The 25,708-nt window shown below is 43.1% G+C and overlaps 1 protein-coding gene across 5 annotated transcripts in view; it reads right to left on the reverse strand.

Moving 5' to 3' along the window:
- LOC139583969 (SLIT-ROBO Rho GTPase-activating protein 1-like) overlaps positions 1–25,708 on the reverse strand; it is a 194,079-nt gene that overhangs the window by 40,576 nt on the left and 127,795 nt on the right. For 3 of the 5 annotated variants that reach the window (XM_071415451.1, XM_071415450.1, XM_071415454.1), the window contains exons 12-15: positions 10,875–10,983; positions 8,573–8,633; positions 7,739–7,816; positions 505–639 (exon numbers count right to left, since the gene is read on the reverse strand). In XM_071415451.1, the coding sequence (XP_071271552.1) occupies positions 505–639; positions 7,739–7,816; positions 8,573–8,633; positions 10,875–10,983 (383 nt within the window). Of the gene's footprint in view, positions 1–504; positions 640–7,738; positions 7,817–8,572; positions 8,634–10,190; positions 10,225–10,874; positions 10,984–25,708 lie in introns of all 5 variants that reach the window. The other 2 variants (XM_071415453.1, XM_071415452.1) reach the window with 1 other exon arrangement.

Raw genomic sequence — 25,708 nt, forward strand, 5'->3', positions numbered from 1 at the left:
CAACACCAGGCTGTATGGTGAGCTTTGTGTCCTAGCTCACCACATGAATGCTCTAGTCAGTGGAGAAGACAGTCAACAACACAAAGTGGTACTATTCACCTCCAAGCACAAAGACGGGATAACACAATGCTACTGATGAACACACCACAGAAGAGTAAGTAGTAGCTATGATGTTTGTGATGATTTCCCCATAGTGGGACATTAAGAGTTGACCTGTGGAGGGTATGTGAACACCAACTAATGACTTACATGGCTCCTAGAGGGCATGTAAGTCACAATGTATACACTTCCATTGAATATGAAGACATTAAGTTCAACTTTGCACATTTGCCCATAATATGTGGGCTTTGAATATGAAGACATTAAGTTCAACTTTGCACATTTGCCCATAATATGTGTGGGTGTGCGCGCGTCTGTGTGTTTGTACATGCTTGCGTGTGTTTATTATAATGTAGCACCCCCAGCTGTGCTGGTCCAGAGACAACGTCAAGCAGAGGTACTTACTGACGCAGGAGAGGAGGTCATTAAATCTTTCCTTGGGCAAGAGGGATTTCTCCAGGCCCCGGAAGTAGAGTTTAAGAACCCCGGCAACCGAGTTGATGTCGTGGTTATTCTCTTCATCTGTCAATGGGTCGTTACCTGGGAGATCGATAAGTGTATGTGAGGGTGTTGTATGCAGGCAATCATTACATTTCCCCTGACTAGAAGGAAGTTTGAAACTTACAAACAAGCAGTGCCCATTTGACCAGGGTACATTGTAAACATGTCAATGTTTCTGCTTCTTTCATTAGCTTAAGTTCTTTCCAGTGTCAACTAATTATCTCAAAACAGAAAATTAACTAGCAATTAAGCAAAGTCATATTCTACAGCTCAAATGAACTATATCATTGATTTCCTGTGTTTGCTTTTCCTTCTGTCCCTATGTGCTGCAATCCACTGATGGTATCAAATGAGTGTAATTTGACTGACTGAACTGTCAATCCTGGACAGTATAAAAGTATTGGGCTGACTGTACAATAATATGTTAACATCCTACAGTACCTTACAGTAACATAACATCCTACAGTACCTTACAGTAACATAACATCCTACAGTACCTTACAGTAACATAACATCCCACAGTACCTTACAGTAACAGAACATCCCACAGTACCTTACAGTAACAGAACATCCTACAGTACCTTACAGTAACATAACATCCTACAGTACCTTACAGTAACATAACATCCTACAGTACCTTACATAACATCCTACAGTACCTTACATAACATCCTACAGTACCTTACAGTAACATAACATCCTACAGTACCTTACAGTAACATAACATCCTACAGTACCTTACATAACATCCTATAGTACCTTACAGTAACATAACATCCTACAGTACCTTACAGTAACAGAACATCCTACAGTACCTTACAGTAACATAATATCCTACAGTACCTTACATAACATCCTATAGTACCTTACAGTAACATAACATCCTACAGTACCTTACAGTAACAGAACATCCTACAGTACCTTACAGTAACAGAACATCCTATAGTACCTTACAGTAACAGAACATCCTATAGTACCTTACAGTAACATAACATCCTACAGTACCTTACATAACATCCTATAGTACCTTACAGTAACATAACATCCTACAGTACCTTACAGTAACAGAACATCCTACAGTACCTTACAGTAACATAACATCCTACAGTACCTTACATAATATCCTACAGTACCTTACAGTAACAGAACATCATACAGTACCTTACAGTAACAGAACATCCCACAGTACCTTACAGTAACAGAACATCCTACAGTACCTTACAGTAACATAACATCCTACAGTACCTTACAGTAACAGAACATCCTACAGTACCTTACATAACATCCTACAGTACCTTACATAACAGAACATCCTACAGTACCTTACAGTAACATAACATCCTACAGTACCTTACAGTAACAGAACATCCTACAGTACCTTACAGTAACAGAACATCCCACAGTACCTTACTTAACATCCTACAGTACCTTACATAACATCCTACAGTACCTTACATAACATCCTACAGTACCTTACATAACATCCTACAGTACCTTACAGTAACAGAACATCCCACAGTACCTTACAGTAACATAACATCCTAAAGTACCTTACAGTAACAGAACATCCTACAGTACCTTACAGTAACAGAACATCCCACAGTACCTTACTTAACATCATACAGTACCTTACAGTAACATAAAATCCTACAGTACCTTACAGTAACATAACATCCTACAGCACCTTACAATAACAGAACATCCTACAGTAACAGAACATCCTACAGTACCTTACAGTAACATAACATCCTACAGTACCTTACAGTAACATAACATCCTACAGTACCTTACATAACATCCTATAGTACCTTACAGTAACATCCTACAGTACCTTACAGTAACATAACATCCTACAGTACCTTACATAACATCCTATAGTACCTTACAGTAACATAACATCCTACAGTACCTTACAGTAACAGAACATCCTACAGTACCTTACATAACATCCTACAGTACCTTACATAACATCCTACAGTACCTTACATAACATCCTACAGTACCTTACAGTAACAGAACATCCTACAGTACCTTACAGTAACAGAACATCCCGCAGTACCTTACTTAACATCCTACAGTACCTTACATAACATCCTACAGTACCTTACAGTAACATAACATCCTACAGTACCTTACAGTAACATAACATCCTACAGTACCTTACATAACATCCTACAGTACCTTACATAACATCCTACAGTACCTTACATAACATCCTACAGTACCTTACATAACATCCTACAGTACCTTACAGTAACATAACATCCTACAGTACCTTACAGTAACAGAACATCCTACAGTACCTTACATAACATCCTACAGTACCTTACAGTAACAGAACATCCTACAGTACCTTACAGTAACATAACATCCTACAGTACCTTACAGTAACAGAACATCCCACAGTACCTTACTTAACATCCTACAGTACCTTACAGTAACATAACATCCTACAGTACCTTACATAACATCCTACAGTACCTTACAGTAACATCCTACAGTACCTTACAGTAACATAACATCCTACAGTACCTTACAGTAACATAACATCCTACAGTACCTTACAGTAACATCCCACAGTACCTTACAGTAACAGAACATCCTACAGTACCTTACAGTAACAGAACATCCTACAGTACCTTACAGTAACATAACATCCTACAGTACCTTACAGTAACATAACATCCTACAGTACCTTACATAACATCCTACAGTACCTTACATAACATCCTACAGTACCTTACATAACATCCTACAGTACCTTACAGTAACAGAACATCCTACAGTACCTTACAGTAACATAACATCCTACAGTACCTTACATAACATCCTATAGTACCTTACAGTAACATAACATCCTACAGTACCTTACAGTAACATAATATCCTACAGTACCTTACATAACATCCTACAGTACCTTACAGTAACAGAACATCCTACAGTACCTTACAGTAACAGAACATCCCACAGTACCTTACAGTAACAGAACATCCTACAGTACCTTAAAGTAACATAACATCCTACAGTACCTTACAGTAACAGAACATCCTACAGTACCTTACAGTAACATCCTACAGTACCTTACATAACATCCTACAGTACCTTACATAACATCCTACAGTACCTTACATAACATCCTACAGTACCTTACAGTAACAGAACATCCTACAGTACCTTACAGTAACATAATATCCTACAGTACCTTACAGTAACAGAACATCCTACAGTACCTTACATAACATCCTACAGTACCTTACATAACTTCCTACAGTACCTTACATAACTTCCTACAGTACCTTACATAACATCCTACAGTACCTTACAGTAACAGAACATCCCACAGTACCTTACAGTAACATAACATCCTACAGTACCTTACAGTAACAGAACATCCTACAGTACCTTACAGTAACATAACATCCTACAGTACCTTACATAACATCCTATAGTATCTTACAGTAACATAACATCCTACAGTACCTTACATAACATCCTATAGTACCTTACAGTAACATAACATCCTACAGTACCTTACAGTAACATAACATCCTACAGTACCTTACATTACATCCTATAGTACCTTACAGTAACATAACATCCTACAGTACCTTACAGTAACAGAACATCCTACAGTACCTTACATAACATCCTACAGTACCTTACATAACATCCTACAGTACCTTACATAACATCCTACAGTACCTTACAGTAACAGAACATCCTACAGTACCTTACAGTAACATAACATCCTACAGTACCTTACAGTAACAGAACATCCCACAGTACCTTACTTAACATCCTACAGTACCTTACAGTAACATAACATCCTATAGTACCTTACAGTAACATAACATCCTACAGTACCTTACATAACATCCTACAGTACCTTACAGTAACATAACATCCTACAGTAACATAACATCCTACAGTACCTTACAGTAACATAACATCCTACAGTACCTTACAGTAGCATCCTACAGTACCTTACATAACATCCTACAGTACCTTACATAACATCCTACAGTACCTTACAGTAACATAACATCCTACAGTACCTTACAGTAACATAACATCCTACAGTACCTTACATAACATCCTACAGTACCTTACAGTAACATAACATCCTACAGTACCTTACAGTAACAGAACATCCTACAGTACCTTACATAAATTCCTACAGTACCTTACATAACATCCTACAGTACCTTACATAACATCCTACGGTACCTTACAGTAACATAACATCCTACAGTACCTTACAGTAACATAACATCCTACAGTACCTTACAGTAACACAACATCCTACAGTACCTTACATAACATCCTACAGTACCTTACAGTAACATAACATCCTACAGTACCTTACAGTAACATAACATCCTACAGTACCTTACAGTAACATAACATCCTACAGTACCTTACAGTAACATAACATCCTACAGTACCTTACATAACATCCTACAGTACCTTACAGTAACATAACATCCTACAGTACCTTACAGTAACAGAACATCCTACAGTACCTTACAGTAACATCCTACAGTACTTTACAGTAACATCCTACAGTACTTTACATAACATCCTACAGTACCTTACATAACATCCTACAGTACCTTACAGTAACATAACATCCTACAGTACCTTACAGTAACATAACATCCTACAGTACCTTACAGTAACATAACATCCTACAGTACCTTACAGTAACATAACATCCTACAGTACCTTACAGTAACATAACATCCTACAGTACCTTACAGTAACATAACATCCTACAGTACCTTACAGTAACAGAACATCCTACAGTACCTTACAGTAACAGAACATCCTACAGTACCTTACAGTAACATAACATCCTACAGTACCTTACAGTAACAGAACATCCTACAGTAACAGAACATCCTACAGTACCTTACAGTAACATAACATCCTACAGTACCTTACAGTAACAGAACATCCTACAGTACCTTACAGTAACAGAACATCCTACAGTACCTTACAGTAACATAACATCCTACAGTACCTTACAGTAACATAACATCCTACAGTACCTTACAGTAACATAACATCCTACAGTACCTTACATAACATCCTACAGTACCTTACATAACATCCTACAGTACCTTACAGTAACAGAACATCCTACAGTACCTTACATAACATCCTACAGTACCTTACAGTAACAGAACATCCTACAGTAACATAACATCCTACAGTACCTTACATAATATCCTATAGTATCTTACAGTAACATAACATCCTACAGTACCTTACATAACATCCTATAGTACCTTACAGTAACATAACATCCTACAGTACCTTACAGTAACATAACATCCTACAGTACCTTACATTACATCCTATAGTACCTTACAGTAACATAACATCCTACAGTACCTTACAGTAACAGAACATCCTACAGTACCTTACATAACATCCTACAGTACCTTACATAACATCCTACAGTACCTTACATAACATCCTACAGTACCTTACAGTAACAGAACATCCTACAGTACCTTACAGTAACATAACATCCTACAGTACCTTACAGTAACAGAACATCCCACAGTACCTTACAGTAACATAACATCCTACAGTACCTTACATAACATCCTACAGTACCTTACAGTAACATAACATCCTACAGTAACATAACATCCTACAGTACCTTACAGTAACATAACATCCTACAGTACCTTACAGTAACATAACATCCTACAGTACCTTACAGTAACATAACATCCTACAGTACCTTACATAACATCCTACAGTACCTTACAGTAACATAACATCCTACAGTACCTTACAGTAACATAACATCCTACAGTACCTTACAGTAACAGAACATCCTACAGTACCTTACAGTAACATAACATCCTACAGTACCTTACATAACATCCTACAGTACCTTACAGTAACATAACATCCTACAGTACCTTACAGTAACAGAACATCCTACAGTACCTTACATAACATCCTACAGTACCTTACATAACATCCTACAGTACCTTACATAACATCCTACGGTACCTTACAGTAACATAACATCCTACAGTACCTTACAGTAACATAACATCCTACAGTACCTTACAGTAACACAACATCCTACAGTACCTTACATAACATCCTACAGTACCTTACAGTAACATAACATCCTACCGTACCTTACAGTAACATAACATCCTACAGTACCTTACATAACATCCTACAGTACCTTACAGTAACATAACATCCTACAGTACCTTACAGTAACATAACATCCTACAGTACCTTACAGTAACATAACATCCTACAGTACCTTACAGTAACAGAACATCCTACAGTACCTTACAGTAACATAACATCCTACAGTACCTTACAGTAACATCCTACAGTACTTTACATAACATCCTACAGTACCTTACATAACATCCTACAGTACCTTACAGTAACATAACATCCTACAGTACCTTACAGTAACATAACATCCTACAGTACCTTACAGTAACATAACATCCTACAGTACCTTACAGTAACATAACATCCTAAAGTACCTTACAATAACATAGTACCTTACAGTAACATAACATCCTACAGTACCTTACAGTAACATAACATCCTACAGTACCTTACAGTAACATAACATCCTACAGTACCTTACAGTAACATAACATCCTACAGTACCTTACAGTAACATAACATCCTACAGTACCTTACAGTAACATAACATCCTACAGTACCTTACAGTAACAGAACATCCTACAGTACCTTACAGTAACAGAACATCATACAGTACCTTACAGTAACAGAACATCCTACAGTAACAGAACATCCTACAGTACCTTACAGTAACATAACATCCTACAGTACCTTACAGTAACAGAACATCCTACAGTACCTTACAGTAACAGAACATCCTACAGTACCTTACAGTAACATAACATCCTACAGTACCTTACAGTAACATAACATCCTACAGTACCTTACAGTAACATAACATCCTACAGTACCTTACATAACATCCTACAGTACCTTACAGTAACATAACATCCTACAGTACCTTACAGTAACAGAACATCCTACAGTACCTTACATAACATCCTACAGTACCTTACAGTAACAGAACATCCTACAGTAACAGAACATCCTACAGTACCTCTCTCGAATGAGTTCTTGATGTCATTGATTTCCATCTGAGACCCGGACACACGGAATATCCCTTGATGTTGAAGGCCTGCAGGGAACAAAGAATGGCAGAGGGGAGAGAGAAGTACAGACCCGAGAGAGAGAGAGAGAGAGGTGAAACAAAGGTAGACACACACGTTTAGTCCATTGTGACAGGCAGCCATTATAAAAGACCACCAGTGCAAAAAGAAAAGCCAGTTTAAGTCCCAACTAAAGGCCACATCCCATTCCTCTTGCCCTTCAGTTTCCCAATTAAAGATAATTAATGAGGGAGAGAGACCGCAACCAAGTCTTACTAAAGTGCCCTCCAGCCAGGATTAGCATTTAATAAGGAGAGAGGTCAGTTCGTAACTTAATTAGTCAGGGTCTTCCCCGCTAGAGACGGCTGCCCCAGTAAGACGTCGCCGGTGTCCGCAAAACGCAGAGGTCATTATTATATTATTAATGCGTCTCACAGTGATAGTCTAACTAACCTATTTGACAGTGTGCATGAAGGGAGTGTGTGTGTGTGTTGCATCCCATTGGCTGCATGGACAGATGCTGTAAACAAGATGCATCTGCATAGTCTTTCCCATGACTGTGACTAAAATGGAACGGATTTTAACACGGACACGGGAAGAATGGAAACACACAGACAATTAACACTGAAATTGCCGCAATGTTACCCTTGACCAGGGGAGAAGATTTAGCACCACACAGTCATTTTGGACTGTTACACTTAATTGGCCTGCAAGAGGTGAGAAAAGGAGAGAAAATCATAGCTGTCGCAAAACAAATACAAGTAATAGATGGATGACCAGCTCACCATAGAGATTGATGAATCGAACACAGCTCTCCACCACACGGGGAATAGCTTGTCCAGAGTCCTTCACAATGAGAGGAAGGACATGTCATATTAACAGACGGCTCATTCTGACCTCAAATACATTATATCATTCAGTCTTTACATGCTTATTGTTTTCGAAATGCATGCCTCCATTATTACACTTAATGGGTGAAGGGAGAAATGACCGGTGACATTTTACTGTAGCCACCCTTATGTATGCATTCATAAAGCCTTTATAATAACTACATATGATAATATAACATCTGCCATATGCATATAAGGGACTACAGTAAAGTGTTACCAATGATCATACTGAAGGTCTACAGAGACAGACTAAAGTTTTGCAGCTGCAGAACCATTCATGCCCAGTCCAGTCTCTCACAATGCCTCAATGATTTTTATAGATCACAAGATCTACCGTAGTGACTCATTGACTACGTTGACAGGCCCGTGCAAAGGGTTTCTCTTAGCCAATACAACTCAATGGGGCTTCAGTGGTACTAAACATGGCCTCTTTTTCTTGTTTTATTGTGTTACGTCAACACTTGAGAGCACACTTGGGACACTGATAAGGGATGTGAGGTTATGTAACAGAGCCACTACCACACACTCCATATGGAGTGGAGAGAGAGGAGGAAGAGTGAGAAAAGAGGAGAGTGAGAGAGGAGCTGTCCCTTTACAGAGAACACATTCCTCCCTCCCTCAGTAGAAGGGTACAAGAGCTGCACTCCAGAGTACACTTGGCCGAAGTACCAGCTGCTAGCTCCCTGCTGAGGCAGAGAACTCTTACATGCTTCTAATAATGTTGTGGATCGGTTTTCACCCAGGGGGAGTAGACACATGGCCCTAAACACATCAACCATGCCGGGATTCCAGGAACCACCGGGTACCAATGTTCTATAGCTGAGGACTAAGCAAGACAGACTATGTTGGGAGGAATTCAATATCTGTCAATGTAAATGTTGCAAGGTCTGAAATAAGTGTTGGGAATTCTACGAATTTTACAATGTAATCTAAACCAAATTGTAAGTATAGGGTACATTTTCAATTAATAGGGTACAGTTCAAATTGTACTTCATAATCCAGTTGTAACCCTGGCACAGGAATATATGAATAACGATCTATAGATGTGAGCACTTCAGTCTGTCAGAGCAAACCTCCAGGGAGTTAGTATTGCACATCAACACAAACGGGTGAAAGATTATCACAGACAGGAGGTGGAGGGCATGTTCGGGGCAGAAAAAGAGAGACAGACAGAGATAGGAAGTCAGCATAGACAGTAAGACTGTGACAATACCAGTATCGCAATATTTTTTCCATGGCAAAAATGAAAACACAAAGCAGACCAAACTATTGTATGTAAAATATTGTGTGCTATAGCTTGCAAAATGAATAAATGTGACTCTGGATGACAACATAATGATGTTTGTTTCCAACATTAGGGAGGTATTCCTAAAGAAGTTAAACCCGCTTCGTGTTTTGTTTCCTTGCCACGATACTAACGAGTATGGCAATACTGTTATCACCCCGGCCCTGACAGACAGACAGGTAGCAGTAGGGACGGGTCCCTCTCCACTCCACAGTGTCTCCACTCTACCTGGTGTCTGGCGTGCGAGTTCCGTCGTCCGCGGCTACGAGGAAGCGTAGAAGGAAGCAGAGAGAGCGAGAAAGAGGTGAAACCCAGATTAAATCACCACAGCAGCCAGCTACAGTACCAAAGCCCAGCCCTCACCCCCCACACACTGAGAACAGAGCTGGCGTCAAACGCAGGGGAAGCAGCAGGGCATTGTGGGGAGGTGGTGGATTCCTTATCGCTCTGGCCACCATCCCCTGGCTGTCACATATATCCTGCTGACAATGGCTGCTTTCATACCAGCCAGAGAAGAGAGAGAAGGAAGAGAGAGAAATAGGGAGGAATACCAATGCCCTAGCTGACAGCAGTGACTCGGGGGAAAGATGGAGACAAACATCTCCCCTCCATCCCGTCCTCCTTCCCCCCATCCTCCCCCTTCATCCCCCTCCACTGTGCTAGTGTGCCCTCTGCTCTGCCATCATACCTCCTTCCCTGGACGCACTCTGTCAGTAGCAATGCCGCCCCTGTGCTTCCCCAACGTTTGAGACTACAGAGAGAAACGAAAAGATAAAATCCCTGACTGGTGTGGTCAGCCTAATGATCGAACCCCAGGAAAAAGACAAAGTGTGAGTGGTTGAGTTACGGTCATTATTATGGAAACGGTCGGGGAGACGGTCGGTAGCAGCCAAGGCCAGACTTGACCAGTACCTTGACAAAGGACTCCAGATTGCCATTAAACAACTTAACGTTAAAGACCGAGCGGGGCCTAGCCCTCCTATTTGTGCCACTGTGAGGTTTGGGCGGCACATTGGGAGGCCTGGAAAATGGAGACTGTGTTAGAGAAATCTCCCACCATGAACATACACAGTTTGTCTGAACTCACCAATGTCCGAAGTAAAAAAATCTGACATCTGAGATTTCAGATAAACTACGCACGCAAATGTGAACAATCCTAAACTATCACACAAAAGTGACTTCTTGTGTTGTGAAGTCGTGTATGGTGTCACCCAGCCTGTCCTGTGAGTTTGAGTGTTAGTCGTGAGATGACGCTGGGCCCGAATCCTGATATCCCCACTAGTCTGTCACCATCTCCTAGAGAGAGATTATTAGATGGTTTGATATCCCCACTAGTCTGTCACCATCTCCTAGAGAGAGATTATTAGATAGAGGGTTTGATACCCCCACTAGTCTGTCACCATCTCCTAGAGAGAGATTATTAGATGGTTTGATATCCCCATTAGTCTGTCACCATCTCCTAGAGAGAGATTATTAGATGGTTTGATATCCCCACTAGTCTGTCACCATCTCCTAGAGAGAGATTATTAGATGGTTTGATATCCCCATTAGTCTGTCACCATCTCCTAGAGAGAGATTATTAGATGGTTTGATATCCCCATTAGTCTGTCACCATCTCCTAGAGAGAGATTATTAGATAGAGGGTTTGATATCCACACTAGTCTGTCACCATCTCCTAGAGAGAGATTATTAGATGGAGGGTTTGATATCCACACTAGTCTGTCACCATCTCCTAGAGAGAGATTATTAGATAGAGGGTTTGATATCCACACTAGTCTGTCACCATCTCATAGAGAGATTTTTAGATAGAGGGTTTGATATCCACACTAGTCTGTCACCATCTCATAGAGAGAGATTATTAGATAGAGGGTTTGATATCCACACTAGTCTGTCACCATCTCATAGAGAGATTATTAGATGGAGGGTTTGATATCCACACTAGTCTGTCACCATCTCCTAGAGAGAGATTATTAGATAGAGGGTTTGATATCCCCATTAGTCTGTCACCATCTCCTAGAGAGAGATTATTAGATGGTTTGATATCCCCATTAGTCTGTCACCATCTCCTAGAGAGAGATTATTAGATAGAGGGTTTGATATCCACACTAGTCTGTCACCATCTCCTAGAGAGAGATTATTAGATAGAGGGTTTGATATCCACACTAGTCTGTCACCATCTCATAGAGAGATTTTTAGATAGAGGGTTTGATATCCACACTAGTCTGTCACCATCTCCTAGAGAGAGATTATTAGATAGAGGGTTTGATATCCCCATTAGTCTGTCACCATCTCCTAGAGAGAGATTATTAGATGGTTTGATATCCCCATTAGTCTGTCACCATCTCCTAGAGAGAGATTATTAGATAGAGGGTTTGATATCCACACTAGTCTGTCACCATCTCCTAGAGAGAGATTATTAGATGGAGGGTTTGATATCCACACTAGTCTGTCACCATCTCCTAGAGAGAGATTATTAGATAGAGGGTTTGATATCCACACTAGTCTGTCACCATCTCATAGAGAGATTTTTAGATAGAGGGTTTGATATCCACACTAGTCTGTCACCATCTCCTAGAGAGAGATTATTAGATAGAGGGTTTGATATCCCCACTAGTCTGTCACCATCTCCTAGAGAGAGATTATTAGATGCAGGGTTTGATATCCCCACTAGTCTGTCACCATCTCCTAGAGAGATTATTAGATGCAGGGTTTGATATCCCCACTAGTCTGTCACCATCTCCTAGAGAGATTATTAGATGGTTTGATATCCCCACTAGTCTGTCACCATCTCCTAGAGAGAGATTATTAGATGGTTTGATATCCCCACTAGTCTGTCACCATCTCCTAGAGAGATTATTAGATGGTTTGATATCCCCATTAGTCTGTCACCATCTCCTAGAGAGAGATTATTAGATGGTTTGATATCCCCACTAGTCTGTCACCATCTCCTAGAGAGACATTATTAGATGGTTTGATATCCCCATTAGTCTGTCACCATCTCATAGAGAGAGATTTTTAGATAGAGGGTTTGATATCCACACTAGTCTGTCACCATCTCCTAGAGAGAGATTATTAGATGGTTTGATATCCCCATTAGTCTGTCACCATCTCCTAGAGAGAGAATTACCACCCAACTTCAAAAGGTCATGAAAATACCAGGCCTGCTGGGAGGAGTGTGTGGGGGCGCCGTGCGGCAGCATCCACCTCACGACATGTCCCGGTGGGAGAGGGTGTGTGTATTTGTATTTATTATGCATCCCTATTAGCTGCTGCCAAAACATCAGCTACTCTTCCTGGGGTTCAGATGAAAAAAATGAAGGCAGGTTATACAATTTTAAAACATTACAATACATTCACAGATTTCACAACACAATGTGTGTCCTCAGGCCCCTACTCCACCACTACCACATATCTACAGTACTAAATCCATGTGTATGAATAGTGCCTATGTTATCGTATGTGTGTGTATGCATGTGTCTGTGCCAATGTTTGTGTTGCTTCACAGTCCCCGCTGTTCCATAAGGTGTTTTTTTATCTGTTTTTTAAATCAAATTTTACTGCTTGCGTTAGTTACTCGATGTGGAATAGAGTTCCATGTAGTCATGGCTCTATGTAGTACTGTGTGCCTCCCATAGTCTGTTCTGGATTTGGGGACTGTGAAGAGACCTATTGTGGCATGTCTTGTGGCGTATGCATGGGTGTCCGAGCTGTGTGCCAGTAGTTTAGACAGACAGCTCTGTGCATTCAACATGGCAATACCTCTCATAAATAAAAGTAGTGATGAAGTCAATCTCTCCTCCACTTTCATCCAGGAGAGATTGACAAGCATATTATTAATATTAGCTCTCTGTGTACATCCAAGGGCCAGCCGTGCTGCCCTGTTCTGAGCCAATTGCAATTTTCCTAAGTCCTTTTTTGTGGCACCTGACCACACGACTGAACAGTAGTCAAGGTGCGACAAAACTAGGGCCTGTAAGACCTGCCTTGTTTTTATTTATTTTTTTTATTTTATTTTTTAAATTTTATCCCCTTTTCTCCCCAATTTTCGTGGTATCCAATCGCTAGTAATTACTATCTTGTCTCATCGCTACAACTCCCGTACGGGCTCGGGAGAGACGAAGGTCGAAAGTCATGCGTCCTCCGAAGCACAACCCAACCAAGCCGCACTGCTTCTTAACACAGCGCGCCTCCAACCCGGAAGCCAGCCGCACCAATGTGTCGGAGGAAACACCGTGCACCCGCCCCCCTCAGTTAGCGCGCACTGCGCCCGGCCCGCCACAGGAGTCGCTGGAGCGCGATGAGACAAGGATATCCCTACCGGCCAAACCCTCCCTAACCCGGACGACGCTAAGCCAATTGTGCGTCGCCCCACGGACCTCCCGGTCGCGGCCGGCTGCGACAGAGCCTGGGCGCGAACCCAGACTCTGGTGGCGCAGCATAGCACTGCGATGCAGTGCTCTAGACCACTGCGCCACCCGGGAGGCCAGACCTGCCTTGTTGATAGTGTTGTTAAGAAGGCAGAGCATCGCTTTATTATAGACAAACTTCTTCCCATCTTGGCTACTACTGCATCAATATGTTTCTACTGCATCAATATGTTTCCAATCCAGACAGTTTCCAATCTAGTGTTACTCCAAGCAGTTTAGTCACCCCAAATTGCTCAATTTCCACATTATTCATTACAATATTTAGTTGAGGTTTAGGGTTTAGTGAGTGTTTTGTTCCAAATACAATGCTTTCAGTTTTAGAAATATTTAGGGCTAACTTATTCCTTGCCACCCACTCTGAAACTAACTGCAACTCTTTGTTGAGTGTTGCAGTCATTTCAATCGCTATAGTAGCTGACGTGTAAAGTGTTGAGTCATCCGCATACATATAAACTATGGCTTTACTCAAAGTCAGTGGCATGTCGTTAGTAAAAATTGAAAACAGCAAGGGGCCTAAACAGCTACCCTGGGGAATTCCTGATTCTAACTGGATTATATGTGATAGGCTTCCATTAAAGAACACCCTCTGTGTTCTGTTAGACAAGTAACTCTTTATCCACATTATAGCAGGGGGTGTAAAGCCATAACACACACGTTTTTCCAGCAGCAAACTATGATCAATAATGTCAAAAGCTGCCCTGAAGTCTAACAAGACAGCGCCCACAATCATTTTGTCATCAATTTCTCTCAGCCAATCATCAGTCATTTGTGTAAGTGCTGTGCTTGTTGAGTGTCCTTTCCTATAAGTATGCTGAAATTCTGTTGTCAATTTGTTTACTGTAAAATAGCATTGTATCTGGTCAAACACAATTTTTTCCAGAAGTTTACTAAGGGTTGGTAACAGGCTGATTGGTCGGCTATTTGAGCCAGTAAAGGGGGCTTTACTATTCTTGGGTAGAGGAATTACTTTAGCTTCTCTCCAGGCCTGAGGGCACACGCTCTCTAGTAGGCTTAAATTGAAGATGTGGCAAATAGGAGTGGCAATATCGTCTGCTATTATCCTCAGTCATTTTCATCTAGATTGTCAGACCCTGGTGGCTTGTCATTGTTGATGGACAAAAAAAAAGTACAATTCTTGTCTTTCATAACTTGGTCCGATATACTTGGATGTGTAGTGTCAACGTTTGTAGCTGGCATGTTATCCCTAAGTTTGCTTACCTTGCCAATGAAAAAGTAATTAAAGTAGTTAGCAATATCAGTGGGCTTTGTGATGAATGAGCCATCTGATTTTTTCCAAAATGTATTTTAAGGTGCCCCAAAGCTTTTTACTATCATTCTTTATATAATTTATCTTTGTTTCATAGTGTAGTGCAGTTTTTACAGTAATTTTCTTAATGGGTGCGTGCTTATTAGTAACTGGAATAAGTTGTTTCATAAAAGCGTCAAGTATTTAAAGAGCAGCAGTAAAAAATACAAAAAAACTATATATACATGGGGGTGCCGGTACAGAGTCAATGTGCGGGGGCACCGGTTAGTTGAGGTAGTATGTACATGTAGGTAGAGTTACTTAAGGTGACTACGCATAGATGACAACAGAGAGTGGCAGTGGTGTGGAGAGGGGAGGGGGGGCAATGCAAATAGTCTGGGTAGCATTTTGACTCGATGTTCAGGAGTCTTATGGCTTGGGGGTAGAAGTTGTTTAGAAGCCTCTTGGATCTAGACTTGATGCTCCGGTACCGCTTGCTGTGTGATAGCAGGGAGAACAGTCTATGACTAGGGTGGCTGGAGTCTTTGACAATTTTTAGGGCCTTCTTCTGACACCGCCTGGTATAGAGGTCTTGGATGGCAGGAAGCTTGGCCCCAGTGACATACTGGGCCGCTCGCACTACCCTCTGTAGTGCCTTGCGGTCAGAGGCCGAGCAGTTGCCATACCAGGCAGTGATGCAGCCAATCAGGATGCTCTCGATGGTGCAGCTGTAGAACCTTTTGAGGATCTGAGGACCCATGCCGAATCTTTTCAGTCTCCTGAAGGGAAATAGTCGTGAAGAGGGCACGACAAAACCTGTCATTGTGTGCTTGGATCATGATAGTTTGTTGGTGATGTGGACACCAAGGAACTGGAAGCTTTCAACCTGCTGATGAGCTTCGAGGGCACTATGGTGTTGAACGCTGAGCTGTAGTCAATGAATACCATTCTCACATAGGTGTTCCTTTTGTCCAGGTGGGAAAGGGAAGTGTGGAGTGCAATAGAGACTGCATCATCTGTGGATCTGTTGGGGCGGTATGCAAATCGGAGTGGGTCTAGGGTTTCTGGGATGATGGTATTGATGTGAGCCATGACCAGCCTTTCAAAGCACTTCATGGCTACAGACGTGAGTGCTACGGGTCGGTAGTCATTTAGACATGTTACCTTAGTGTTCTTGGGCACAGGCACTATGATGGTCTGCTTAAAACATGTTGGTATTACAGACTCGGACAGGGAGAGGTTGAAAATGTCAGTGAAGACACTTGCTAGTTGGTCAGCGCATGCTCGCAGTACACATTCTGGTAATCCTTCTGGCCCTGCGGCCTTGTGAATGTTGACCTGTCTAAAGGTCTTACTCACATCGGCTGCGGAGAGCGTGATCACACAGGTGCTCTCATGCCTGTTTCAGTGTTATTTGCCTCGAAGCGAGCACAGAAGTAGTTTAGCTCGTCCGGTAGGCTCGTGTCACTGGGCAGCTCTTGGGTGTGCTTCCCTTTGTAGTCTGTAACAGGCCCTGCCACATCCGACGAGCGTCAGAGCTGGTGTAGTACGACTGTATTAGACTGTGTTTCAAAACAAGTAGAGAGAATTTTCATAGAATCAACCTCAAATATTTCCTCCCAAGAGCCTTTGATCTTGATACTAACACAAAGTGCATTTGCACGCAATACAGTATTTCTCCCTCTTTCTCTCCCTGTGAGAGAAAATTCAAAGGGGGGAGAGATTCAGAACCATTCTGCAACCCAGAGCGAGAGAGAGTGATAGAAACAGAGATAGAAAGAGAGAAAGAGAGAAAGAGAGTGCGAGAGTGAGATAGAAAGAGAGCGCGAGAGTGAGAGAAAGAGAGATAGAAAGAGAGCGCGAAAGAGAGAGAGCGAGCGAGCGTGAGAGAGAGAGCGAGCGAGCGAGAGAGCAAGAGAAAGAGGGAGAAAAAGAGCGAGAGAGAAAGAGAGAAAGAGATAAAGAGAGAGCAAAAGAGGGAGAGAGAGTTTGAGTTTTAAATAATCTTTATTGGGTCTGGGAACCCACAAAACTATAAAAACTCATACAAAACCATAGTTACACAAAAACACAGCACCAAATCCTCCTCCACAGTAACTAAACACAACAGACTCTGAATACCCCATGTATTCATAAACAGATCCATATTGTTAACCAGTTTATAATAGGCAAACTCAACCCTCAGTCTCGCTGCCAACATTCCCTCCAGCATTCCCACCACATCCACAGACCCCTGTCCCCAAATACTGTTCTTTTGGGTCTTCCATATTGCTAATTTAGCTGCCCCTAACACAAAATTAAGCAAAATACCTACACCCCTTCGACTAAACCTGTAGTTTAGCCCAAATATAAACTGTTGGGAAGAGAAAACCTCTCCCAAAGCTGAGACCCAAGAAGTGATCAGGTCAATCATCCCGACCAACCTGGGACACTGTAAAAACAGATGTGCCAGAGTTTCAGACTCAGCACAGAATGAACACCCTTCCCCAACTGTCGGATCCAGGTGTACCAGATGCATATTGGTGGCTATGGCTCCATGTATTATCCTCCATTGGAGGTCAGCTGTCCTTTTTTCAATAGGCAGTTTATATAAAGACCGCCAACAGCCTTTTGGGGATGCACCTGGACCAAACACACCCGCCCACCTCGTCGATTTTACCCCTTCCAGGGAAGAGGCATGGGACACTTTTACACACATTTTGTACAGGGCCTTCTTTCCCACCTCCTTGAACTCCCCCAGCTCTGGGGTATCGAAGGAAAGCAGCATCCCCACGTCCTCCTCGAATGACCATGCCGCAGCACTAACAATCAGTGCAGGGAACACATAATCCAGACCCTCCTTCCACTGATCAGAATTGGAAGTGTCAGTGACATACTGCAGATGAAGTACTGGCAAGGAATCACAGACCTCAGCTACGACCTTCCTCAGTAGGCGAGATGACCGGATCTCCGCTCTTTCTCCCAGCTCCTCCAACGATCTGCTCCTGCTCTGCATCAGATGACCCAGCTTAGTACACCCCACGCTTAACAGGCATGAACGTAGGCTGGCTGAACCCAGAACACGGGACTGGATGGCAGGATTGTAAAAAAAGAGGCTCTTCAAAAAGCCACATCCCTGGTGGCATGCCGGCCTTACGGGACTTGACAAGAACTCTCCAAGCCTGCATAACAGACTCATAAAATGGAGTCAGGCCAGACAAATCACCCCCCTCCAGCTTTAAGAGGAAAGGGTGCTTGTCTAAGCCCAAACAGCCCGCTCTCCTCATCAATGTGTAGGCTGTGTCGACCCAGCTAGAACCGTCACTGTACAACAGTCTCTGGGCTGCTTGAAGTCGGAAAGCCATGATCCTGGAAGAAATGTCCACCAGGCCTTGCCCACCCTCGTGCAGTGGCAGGTACAGGGCTGCAGCTTTAATCCAGTGTTGTCCAGACCAGAAGAAATTGACAAGGGTCCTCTGAAGCTCTTGTATCAGACCCCCCAGTGGCTGCAAAATCATTAGTCTGTGCCACAGGGTAGAGGCAGCAAGATTATTAGCTACCAGTACCCTTCCCCTATAAGACAGCTGGGGTAGCACCCATGTCAACCTTGACAGTCTGGCACACACTTTCTCCACTACACCCTCCCAGTTCTTTTTCTGAAATACATCAGAGCCCAGATAAACCCCCAAAGTCTGCTGTGACAGCAGCAACAAATTTCCTCAAGCGAAAACGCTTCTTCTCACTCAGCTGGTCTAACCCCACCATCTTCTGTAACATCACAGCTGACCTCACAAACTTATCAACATCAAAAAAAATCTGCCAATTTGACAGATTTCCCAAAAGACTGATCCAGGAACTCATTTACCTCCTCTAGATTGTAAATTGAGTCATCACCAGCTGCTATCTTATCAATAGAGATATCCATATCCTTCTCCTGATCCTCCTCAGCTGAGGCCACAGACCCCTGACTCCCTTCTACCACATCCCTCTCAACACTCCCCACTTTGCAGCCCATCACTCGTACCAGGCATCTCCTCCACTACCTGAGAGATTATCTCTACATGAACCCCCTCCTGTACCCCAGCACTCGTACTGGGCACCTCCTCACCAGTCTGAGGAAATGGCTCTTCAGATCCATCCTTACCTTCTACAACAATATTTTTCTGCTGCATAACATTTCCCTCTGGTACAAGTTGCAACTCCGTGCCCTTAACACGGACAACTTGTTCCTCAGCAACAGGTGCTTGTGGCTGCTCTACCGCTGTCGTCCCACCTCTCCCTACATCAGTGGGTCCAGGCGTTACGAGGACCACCTGCGCCCCTCCCTCTGCCTTCTCCCTTTTCGGTCAAGCATATCGCTTATGGCCAACATCCCCACACTCAAAACACTGTTGACTACCCGTACTAGCATAAGCCATATACAGTCTGTTGTCATACTTGACTTTAAACAATAACTCCAAAGTCGGCTCCGGTGAGTCCAAAAACAAACACCTGTCGCCGAAACGACATAACCTGTTTCAACGCCGGGTGTTTGCAACCCAACGGGACAATCTTAATTGAACTTGCGAACTTCCCAAACCGCAATAACTCGCGCTCCAATAGCTCATTGGGAATAAACGGCGGTACATTCGAAATCATTACCCTTGTTGACGGAGAAAAAAGTGCCGTAACTTGAATAAACATTCCTTTAAGAAGTACGCCATGCTCAAGCATACGATCTACAAGGCGCTCTTCTTTAAGAAAGACCACCACCGCTTTATTCATCCGTGACGCATAAACAACATTCTCATATCCTACCTTCTCTCCTACGGGGACCTGAAACTCCTCCACAGTGACAGTAGCTTCAGTAACACACCTAAAGCCGTGCCGAAGTGACCACCCACCAAAACCAGGGTAATTTCGACATGAAAAACAACTTACTTAATTCTACCACAACAACTAAATAAAAATAATGATAACCTTAATCATGCATAGGAAGAAAAAAAAAGATAGCACCAAGAAAAAGAAACGTAAAAGAAAAACCAAGATATCTAACTCTACACAACCCTCGCACTCACATAATTCCCAGCATGCACCTAACACTCCCAGCATACAGAAAGAGAGAGAGCGAGCAATAGAAAGAGAGATAGATAGAAAGAGAGGGCGAGAGAAAGAGAGTGAGATAGAAAGAGAGCGAGAGAGATAGAAAGAGAGCGTGAAAGGGAGAAAGAGCGAAAGAGAGAGAGAGAGCGAGGGAGAGTGAGCGAGAGAAAGCGAGAGGGCGAGTGAGAGAGAGCGAATGAGCAAGAGCGAAGGAGAGAGAGAGAGAGAGAGAGAGAGAGAGAGAGAGAGAGAGAGAGAGAGAGAGAGAGAGAGAGAGAGAGAGAGAGAGAGAGAGAGAGAGAGAGAGAGAGAGAGAGAGAGAGAGAGAAAGATAAAGAAAGAGAGCGAGAGAGAGAGATAGAAAGAGAGATAGAGAGAGAGAAAGAGCGATAGAAAGAGATAGAGAGAGAGAGAGAGAGAGGTCATGCAGAAGAACAGCTCCTGACTTGTTCTAACTTTCTAGTTGTTAAGAGTGAGATTAACACGATTAAACTAGCAAAAAAATTATAGGTAATCAAATTGTACAACTGAAAATCAACACCGTAGGAAAAAATTGACAGAGTGAGTTAAAAGACCAATCTTAATCGTGCTAGCTAGACAAATTCAAATCTGTCAGCTAGCTTACTTCTATCTCCAACTGTTTACTGGTGATAACCATAGCAACAAGTCCACAGGCAGAGCTAGCAGAACCAGCAGCAGCAGAGACATAGACTCCCACCCTTTTTTGAATTTCCAGCAGAAATCAAATCAAAGAAAGGAAGAATCATTTTTAAACACAGAATTCTGAGGGAGAACCCGGAAACTCTCTTTGCTGACTGCTCATACAACAGGACTGTTACACAGTTATTTTACACAGACCACACTACTGCCTGGCATACAGCTGTAACCAGGCATTTCAGCTATACCACAAAGATAGGCATCTACAAGGGAAGGCAAATCCACATTTTTGAGGACAGCAAGAAGGACCAGGAAAACAGGTTTCTGACAGTAAACATGTACCAGAACGGCACTGTCATGGTCCAGGGCAGTGAGGCTGCACTCCGCTCTTTTGTGTAGGACTTCCCCACCCTAAGGAAGATAGTGGAAACAAAAAAAGCCAAGGACAGCACCCGACCTCTCACCTCACCTCAGACACCCCAACAGCAGGAACCCAGGCCCAGAACTACACCCACACAGCAGGTCTATCCTCCCCCTGCCTGCCTACAACCACCAAAGCCAAGACTACACTACCATCAGCCTGCTGAGAGAGGCTGGCTCTGTTAGAGGTATGGGTTACTGAGCTAAAGGAGCAGCTCCTCAGCTACACCACCTCGAGCCCAGACACAGAGCTTCTACAGGACCAGATCAACCAGTGCAGGACCAGGTTAAGAACTCTGTCCAGGAGCTACGAGAGAGCCTTACCACAAAGCTTGAGGAGGTAAAGGCCACCATGAGGAGAGAGCCTTACCACAGCGCTTGAGGAGGTAAAGGCCACCATGAGGAGAGAGCTGGTGCAGGTAAAGGAGGAGATGGCAAAGGAGTTGTCTGTCATCAAGAGGGTGCTGCAGCACAGAGAGCAGACTGTAGAGCCTCCTAGAGAGAAGCTGCAGCCCCTCACCACCCCTAACAACCCCACTGACCCACCTTTACCCACAATCCCCCCCCATACCGACAAACCTTTACCCACACCCCCAGTCAACAAGGAGGCTCACCTGGGGACACCTACTACAGACACACCCCCACACACCTCTCCTTGTACACATGCCCTGTGTACCCCAGCAACAGACCGTAAACCCACTACTCTGGTAAAACCCACTGAGGTGGCCATCCTCATTGACTCAAATGGGAAATTCATCCAAGAGGATAAACTCTTCCCCCACCACAAGGTGTCCAAAATATGGTGCCCAAAAACGCAGGATGCACTCCACATCCTGTCCCAGCCTGACTTTGGCACACCAGGCCACATTATTATTCACACCGGCACCAACAGCCTGCAAGAGGAGCAGGAGAGAGTAGGCAGCCTGGTCAACAGAGTAGCAGAGAGGGCCTCTGAGCGGTTCCCCAACTCCCACATCACCATCTCCACTCTGCTGCATCGCAAAGACTTTCATCCCCGTACCATTCAGAAAGTCAACGCTGACATCACCAGAGGGTGTGGCCTACTCCCGAATGTGCACGTTGCTCACCACCCAACAATCACCACAGAGCATCTGTACCACTCCCACCTGAGGAAGCAGACAGTAGGGATGTTTGCCAAGTCTCTAAAGGAGGTGGCACTTGGTAGACAAACACCCCATGCCTCACTGGACAGAGGACCACCCAGAGACCCCTACCAGACCACTACCAGACCAGAAAGAAAGCGCCACGGACCAGACCTGGCCCCCCTCCACTCCACAGGGCCCAAAAGCAGGACCAGTGCAGCTACGCAGATGTCGTCAGAGGACAGGAGAACCCTGTAGGATTGACTGAGATTAAACAGCTCCTCCAATACATCTACACTAAACACGCACACACAAGGACGCATGCATGCACACACATATTGTACAAACAGTTTTCTTGTTCAATGAATAGGAATATATAAACTCAGCAAAAAAAGAAACATCCTCTCACTGTCAACTGCGTTTATTTTCAGCAAACTTAACACGTGTAAATATTTGTATGAACATAACAAGATTCAACAATAGAGACATAAACTTAACAAGTTCCATAGACATGTGACTAACAGAAATGGAATAATATGTCCCTGAACAAAGAGGGGGTCAAAATCAAAAGTAACAGTCAGTATCTGTAGTGGCCACCAGCTGCATTAAGTACTGCAGTACCATCACCTCTGGTGAGACAAACCCGCGACTCGTCAGTGAAGAGCACTTTTTGCCAGTCCTGTCTGGTCCAGCGACGGTGGGTTTGTGCCTTTGGGCAACATTGTTGCCGGTGATGTCTGGTGAGGACCTGCCTTACAACAGGCCTACAAGTCCTCAGTCCAGCCTCTCTCGGCCTGATGCGGACAGTCTGAGCACTGATGGAGGGATTGTGCGTTCCTGGTTTAACTCAGGCAGTTGTTGGCATCCTGTACCTGTACCGCAGGTGTGATGTTCGGATGTACCGATCCTGTGCAGGTGTTGTTACACGTGGTCTGCCATTGCGAGGACGATCAGCTGTCCGTCCTGTCTCCCTGTAGCGCCGTCGTAGGCGTCTCACAGTCATTTCCATTGTAATTTGTTGCCCTGGCCACATCTGCAGTTCTCATACCTCCTTGCAGCATGTCTGAGGCACGTTCACGCAGATGAGCAGGGACCCTGGGCATCTTTCTTTTTATGTTTTTCAGAGTCAGTAGAAAGGCCTCTTTAGTGTCCTAAGTTTTCATAACTGTGACCTTAATTGCCTACCGTCTGTAAGCTGTTAGTGTCTTAACAACCGTTCCACAGTTGCATGATCATTAATTGTTTATTGTTCATTGAACAAGCATGGGAAACAGTGTTTAAACCCTTTACAATGAAGATCTGTGAAGTTATTTGGATTTTTACAAATTATCTTTCAAAGACAGGGTCCTGAAAAAGGGATGTTTCTTCTGCTGAGTTTATCACATTTGGTTAAAACTGAAAATACTTGTATTGACAGAAAAAGATGTGTGCCTTTGTGCAATATATATCCCCCCCTCAGAATCCCCATATTACTCAGAGGAGATCTTCCCCACCCTTGAGGAAGACACGTGCCATTTCCAGGCCCAGGGAAATGTGCTCATCTGTGGGGACACAAATGCGTGCACAGGAACACTACCTGATCTAACGAGCACACGAGGGGACAGCTTTATTACAGGCCATACTGTTTCTAACTGTCTTCATCTCCCCCATAGAAACAACAGTGACAGCACCATCAACAAAAACGGACGGGATCTGTTGCAGCTCTGTCGAAGCCTGGGTCTGTACTTTGTCAATGGTAGGTTACAGGGTTACTCTTTGGGGAGATTCACCTATTGCTCACCTCTTGGCAACAGCACAGTAGACTATATGATTATAGACATTGACCCTTTCTCTATCAGCTCATTCACTGTCAAGCCACTAACATCTCTGTCTGATCACAGACAAATTACATTGTTCCTCAAAAGAACAGACATGGAAACAACCACACATCCACAGCCCAGTAAGCTGGGAAAAATCTAAAATTCATACAGATGGGTCCAAAACAGCACAGAAGAATACCAGAAAGCAACCTGGAACCAAAATATACAAACACTTTCTGGACACCACATTCACTCACAGTAAAGAAGGCATCAATCTAGCAGTAAAAAACATCAACTATATATTCAGGCAAATGGCAAAAGAGTGGTTAGTCTCCACAATTCAGAGGTTAAATGCCTACTCTTCGCAGATGACCTATGCCTGCTGTCACCCAGTAAACCCCAAAAAGACTAAAATAATGATTTTCCAGAGAAGATCCAGATCTCAGGGAATTAGACCAAAGTCCTCAATTGGTACAAAATATATAGAGTACTGCACACACTACAATTACTTAGGTTTAAAAATAAGCTCAACTGGACACCTTAATGATGCAGTGAATGAACTGAGAGAGAAAGCAAGCAGGGCATTCTACGCCATTAAAATACAAATTCAAATTGAAATACCTATTAAAATTTGGCTAAAACTAACTGAATGTGTCATTGAACCAATTGCACTTTATGGCAGCGAGGTGTGGGGTCCACTTGCAAAACAAGATTTTACCAAATGGGACAAACACCCCATTGAAACCCTGCATGCAGAGTTCTGTAAGATTATCTTACATGTCCAGAGGAAAACTACAAACAATGCATGCAGGGCAGAATTAGGCCAATATCCACTAATAATAATAACACGAAAAAGAGCAATTAAGTTTTGGAAACATCTAAAATACTTTGACCCCCTCTCATATCATTACCAAGCCCTGCAATATCAAGAGCTGAGCAAAGAAAAGACAGTCCCCTCATTCAGCTGGTCCTGGGGCTGAGTTCACAAACCTGTCCTACTAATACACTGAAGCCTCAGGACCAGAACATCCAA

The sequence above is a fragment of the Salvelinus alpinus genome, chromosome 9 (assembly GCF_045679555.1).
Source record: "Salvelinus alpinus chromosome 9, SLU_Salpinus.1, whole genome shotgun sequence".
NCBI lineage: Eukaryota > Metazoa > Chordata > Actinopteri > Salmoniformes > Salmonidae > Salvelinus > Salvelinus alpinus.